Source organism: Triticum aestivum, chromosome 5B (genome assembly GCF_018294505.1).
Source record: "Triticum aestivum cultivar Chinese Spring chromosome 5B, IWGSC CS RefSeq v2.1, whole genome shotgun sequence".
NCBI lineage: Eukaryota > Viridiplantae > Streptophyta > Magnoliopsida > Poales > Poaceae > Triticum > Triticum aestivum.
This window is the reverse complement of record NC_057807.1, coordinates 215382931-215388966: the sequence shown is the minus strand read 5'-3', so window position 1 is coordinate 215388966 and position 6036 is coordinate 215382931. Positions and strand designations below refer to the sequence as shown.

Genomic DNA, 6036 nt, shown 5'->3' with positions numbered 1-6036 from the left:
TTGATTTGATTGAAAGAAAATAAGACCTGGCCCCACCCCTAAAAATCAGGGGGGAGATGATTATATTAGAAAAGAAAAAGGAAAAAGGACAGCCGTAGGATGAAGTGGGAGCACGGATGGGAGCATGGGAAGGGAGCAGGCAAGCCGGATCCTAACTCTTCTCGCCAAGCATCTTCCTTAACTACCTAGCTTGCAGAGAATAAAGTAGGCTTTGGCTGAGATACGTAAAGGAGGAATAGTCAACTATACTCCGAATGTGCTTTGAGTAGACAGATATGTAGGTTGCTAGGAAGGAGGTAAGCGCTTGTCTTTCTGATGTCAAGAAGTAAGAAGAGGTAAAACTCCTAAAAAACAACTTGATCTATGTTGAAAGTTTATGTCAGCAAGCAAAGAGATTGCCTAGGGCGAAAGAAACGAGAGTCCCTAAAAAAAGCATCCAGCCACAGCCTGGTTACTCTCACATTTATGTGATCCCCAAACAAGACCCTAATAGCAAGCAGTCTGGGTAAGGAAGAGGAAGGGAACAAATAGCATCTCATATACGTAGTGACCATTAATTATGTTATGAATCATATTATGCAAAGGAAAGCACGTATGAGGAATGCATGACAAGTCAGAACTGTTCTTGTGATCGTTGATATATTCAGGCACAATTCACTTGGTTGAAAAACAGAGTGAGTTCATCGGACTTAAAACATCACAAACCAATCTAAAAATAGCACAAGAGTATGATGAGAATGAGGTTAGGCCTCTCTAGCATCTTAAGTTGGGAAGGAGACACAAGATATATTTGCCAGAGTTTGCAGACAGCCGGCAGCAGTATCACTATTCATCTCCATTATCTTCTCTTAGAAGACCAACCCTTGCGGGATGTTAAACAGAGCACGGATTGTCTCACTGGCCATATCTAAGAGCTGTAAATACTCATCTGCCCCATCGACCAAGCACTGCAAATCATAAAAGTTAAATGAAAGGACTATGAGAAGAAGAATGGAACAGAAGGACCAAGTCTTTTGAAAGATTCATTATGTCATAGCACATGTAAATCGTGGACTTATTCCGACTGTAAACAAAAAGTCATGTTCTAACTTTGATCGATATTGCTGAAATACTCAGGTCAAGCTTCCCAGAAACCGAGAAGCAGAACATTACTTATCTTACCCTCCATTATAATCCTCTGTCATCAAATTTCCCTATGTGTTTTTTTTATGTTTTAGGTTCCCAATGCTTTATTTATTTATTATGTTTTAGGTTCCCAATGCTTTATTTTTTTTAATTATGTTTTAGGTTTCTCTATGGCAACATGCAACTCACGAAAGTAAGTATGAAAAAAATGGTTGTTCTCGTACTACTCCCTCCGTTCCATAATGTAAGACGTTTTTTGACACTATGCTAGAGTCAAAAAGCGTCTTACATTATGGGACGGAGGGAGTACAATTTTGGATGGCTATCCCGTGAAACTAGCATATAAAGAATGAGATAAACCTTATCAGCTTCCCCAAGCTTTCTACATATTCTTGCCTTGTGCTCATCTGGAATATCATCCGCATTAACAATCACATCTAGAAACTGAATGTGAACACTTTAGTCAGTGGTAATTGTAAGATGAAAACAACAGGTAACACATCATGTCATCTATGTATACGAGAGCTGACCTGCGAGAGCAGCTGGGAAACTGGATATCCGTCTGCAATAATATTGCTAACTTCCTTGTTTGCCACATCAAATTCACCAGATTTGCATGCTACAAGCAATGACTTGACAATATCTTCAGGGATAGCCTGATGCAGGAAGGTAAACTTGATGAAAACGGAATAATTTGACCTCCCAAGAGAAGGCAGAGAAAAAACAATTTCTTGTTCAAATGACCCAACTCTTTTCACAGTAAAATTTATCACAGCATGAGATTGCAACCAAACAATTTGATCACACCATGTGCAGAACCTTACCAAAACCAAATCCTGGTCCAAATCCACTTTATTAAAGTTCAAGAGAACAACATTATCAAGCAAGCAGGTTTTTCGTATAACAATATGTTGCAGGAAGTACCAAAATTTGTAACTTAACATGTAAGTTGGCATTTGCAAGAAAGTGTGTGATGATATACCCCTGAAACACTAATCAGGTCGCTGGAAGAAATAGAAGATCCAAATAAGCGAGCTGCACTCTGCAACCACAAAAAGTAACATGAAAACGGACATACTTAAACCATAGCATAATGCAAAGTGCTAACTGAGAAAACCATCAGACCTGAAGATAAGTTATAGCACGACGAAGATCTCCTTGAGAGATGGCACTTAATGTGGATAGCGCCTAATATGGAAAATACAGAAGCCACTCAATATGTCAAGATAAGCCGACAATTGATTAAAGGATCTGTGGCAAAACTTGGGCTGGGAATATGTATGATGTGGACATATATTTTGAAGTGAAAACAGTAAGGTTACCTGAGCATCCAGAGTGAGCCCTTCTTCATTGCATATATGCAAAATGCGGTTGCTCATCACATCTTCTGAAAGAGGCTTGAACCTAAACTTTGCACATCTTGATGCAAGTGGCTCTATTATCCTGCATTGCACAATGATCATGGGTTCATAAATTCAATAAATAATGTACCACAGGAAGAATAATATGAAAAGATTGATGAATACCTGCTGATATAATTGCATATGAAAAAGAATCTTGTCACTTTGGAGTAAGTCTCCATAGTACGCCTCAATGCATTCTGCAAATAAATCATGGTATCATCGACTTTCACACATACTTTATAAAGTACTGCAACAATGATGATATATGAGTGCTACATATGGTAATGTACCTGGGCATCTTCTGTCATCGAATCTGCTTCGTCTAGTATAATAATCTTGTATGGTGGGCAGGGATAACCACTGAAGGCCGTAGCAAAACAGAAATAGACAGTGATCAACAATGTAACTATCAAACGAAAATCAGAAAATCTGAAGGTTCCTAATTGTGTTGAGCTTACCCTTTCCGTGCAGAACCAACAGCCACAGCAGCAAAATCCTTGATCTTTGTCCTCACCACATTAATTCCCCGTTCATCACTCGCATTAAGCTCCAAAACTCTTGACTTGTAGAGCTCTGGACTGAGTTATCCAAAGAGAACCAGAAAACTAAACCGAGTTTCCAATCATACTGGCAGTAATCTCATATAGTTTTTACTACCAGAGATGCTGGAACCAATTAATTATCACAATCAAAGGATAAGACCTTTAGGTAAGCATCTATAAAGCTTAAACTACCGAAGGTTCTCATTTCTTGAATTAGAATTGAATATGCACCATTCAACTCATTAACCCAAAGATGAAGCATTAACATGTTTGGATATTCTAACGAGTATTGCCATGGCACAAAGATATCCTCACTGTCCAATAATAAAGCAGGCATTCTACTTGTTATATGGCCCAGTGAGTATCAGCACATCACATAATCAGTAAACCATACCCTCGAAACAATTGTTTCTGTTTTCAAATATGCACCCAATTCTTAAGATTGTACTGATTAGACAACCCAGCATCTGCCAAATTAAAAAAAAAAACTAACATCGTGACAGTCCATTCTTATCAAAAGCTCCAACTTTCTAGAAAGAAATGTAATCCCATTACTACACTGTTTGCGCACAACAATGAACAGAGTTAGGGCGCCATTCTGATGAATGGATCTCCATAGAACTCTACAACAAACTATATACAGAAGTAGCTCAACATCTATTGACTCAGAACATTGCACAATGCACCATGCGCATCTAATGCTCCCATTACATTGACTACAGTTACACGATCGCTGACTATTGACAAGTATGACACCTAGGGATGTAAATGGCAAATAAACGGCGTCCGCAAGTCCCGTTTAGTTAGTTTTAGCTAGCTCCATAGTTAATTTTCCTCGGAAAAAAGCTTTTTTAAACTGTTAGACCATACATGGGCTTAAACGGGACCCGGTTTACATCCCTACCTTCTAAGTTAATTATTACTGCTAATACTGACCCAAGCAGAGACAAATACACAAAACCAAAGAAAAATGGCCAGCAAGGGAGTACCCGTAGAGCTGGTATGCAATGGCAAGCGCAGTGGTGGTCTTCCCCGTGCCAGGCGGACCGTAGAACAGCATGTGCGGCAACTGCAGGGGACCAAGCATCAAATAAGACACCTCCCAAGGGGCTCAATGAACAGATTAGAAGACAAAAACATCGTCACGACTCAGATGGAGAGCTAGGGTTAGAGAGAGCGCGCGCGCGAACGTACGTCGGCGGTCTCGAGGGTGTTGGTGAGCACCCGGACCACCTCCTCCTGGTGCGCGACGTCCTTCACCTGCCTCGGCCGGCTGCGACGTCAGGAACAGGCGCAATTAGAGCAAAACCACGAGGGCTTCTTCGCAAACTGCGCGAGAAATGGGGAAATCGAAGGGGGCGACGGGGGGGAAGGGTGCTTACTATTTCTCCACCCATGGTTGTGACGACGGCACGAGCGGCGCCATCTCTCCTCCTCGGTTGCCGCCGCGACGAAGGGAAATGGTGAGGACTGCGCAGGCGGGGGCGAGCGGCGGGCGGCTGTCTCGGTTTCGCGCGCTGTGTTTTGGGGGTCGAGGTTTTAAGGGGTGGGTGTGGAGGTGAGGGTTCTGGCTCGGTGTTTCAGCACGCCTCAGTCGAGGGTTTTGCTGGCAAGGATTCGGATGTAAGAGCACGTTGCGCTGAATTGTAAAATAACCGTCAGTAGTCTTGTGTGAAAAAAAATGATCCGAATAAATACCGTATCGGACCGCGGCCTTTAAAATTTTTACAAGGCACGGCAAATTCTCCCCCTCAATTTTTAGAAACACGAGGCGGGAGGCCGACCCGAGGGTGACCCCTAGCGAGATTTGGCGGGAGGGACATTTCTGCGCGGCAGTTCCGCTCTCTCTTCCCTCCGCCGCCATTGATCTTCCTTCGCCCGCTCCGGACCACCTTCCCCGGCTCTGTACCGCCGCCATGGACACCTCCTAGCCGTCGCCCGTCACCGTGGAAGTCATGGACGCGCCAACCCCTCAAGCAGATCTCGTCGCCGGTCGTGTCGCGCTCGTTGCCGTTCAAGCCTCCACCGCCCATCCTCGCAAGCGCCAGTGCAACTTCGTCGTCCAGAGCGGCGCTCCGCAGCCACCGCCGGGAAGGCACGAGCGCCCCGCCGCCGCTGCAAATCCGGTCCAGGCCATCCCCACCCCGTCGGTGAAGATGCGCAAGGTGGCGGGGGTGAAACGCAAGAAGGCGGCAAAAAAGGTATTGTGGGCACAGCACCACCACTTCCTTCGATCGCCACTGCAAGAGTTTCCCCGAGGACGCCCGTCAGCTACGCTGGTGTCACCGCCCCCGAGGTGTTCGATGGAATGGGTGCAAGGTATGGAACTTTGATTTTCTTGTAGTTGTCTTCACTTTTTGCCATTGCCATTTGTTCGTGACTAGTAGAGCGAAATTGTAGCGCCGGTTTGCATGATGCGACTGCCGAGTTTGTGCACATGTTGGACGACAATGTTGTCGACTTGATCAACCCCGAGTGATGATTACGGCCACAATGAGATGGATGGTGGTGTGGACGCTCACAGTGGGGAAGAAGATGAGGTGGAGGAGATTGGCGAGGGGATGTTCGACCAAGCGCAAGCAAAAGTGCGCGTGAGATCGAAGAACTACACGCATTGAAAGATCAAGGCTTGGGAATCTGTGTCTCTTGATGCGTGGACCGGCACTGACCAAACCGGCAAGCGGTATTGGCAATGGATAGAGGACCAGTTCTTTCGAATGATGGCAAGCAGTGACGGGTGGTGGCTTCGATGCCGGTGGTGGAGAGTGATGATGATGATGATGGTCATGGAGGTGGTGGTGGCTTCGGTGGCGGTGGTGGAGAGTGATGATGATGATGGTCATGGAGGTGGTGGTGGCTTTTGCATGAGGTTCTTTTGGGTCATCGATGAAAACTACGTTTAATTTCCGCGCAAACTAGGTTTGATTATTTGAATTTGTAGCCATTTATCGGAATTGCGGTCAAAT

General features: G+C 44.6%; 1 protein-coding gene across 1 annotated transcript; it reads right to left on the bottom strand.

Annotated features, from left to right (window-relative positions):
- Window positions 1–602: 602 nt before the first annotated feature.
- Window positions 603–4671, bottom strand: LOC123111058 (replication factor C subunit 2). The gene is made up of 12 exons (XM_044531735.1): window positions 4453–4671; window positions 4265–4343; window positions 4060–4139; window positions 2987–3106; window positions 2819–2888; window positions 2652–2725; window positions 2448–2568; window positions 2251–2313; window positions 2108–2167; window positions 1656–1781; window positions 1486–1569; window positions 603–947 (listed from the first exon to the last, which is right to left on the bottom strand). Exons 1-12 carry the CDS (start codon window positions 4494–4496, stop codon window positions 849–851), a joined length of 1020 nt encoding a protein of 339 aa, XP_044387670.1. The 5' UTR covers window positions 4497–4671; the 3' UTR covers window positions 603–848.
- Between the last annotated feature and the right edge of the window lie 1365 nt (window positions 4672–6036).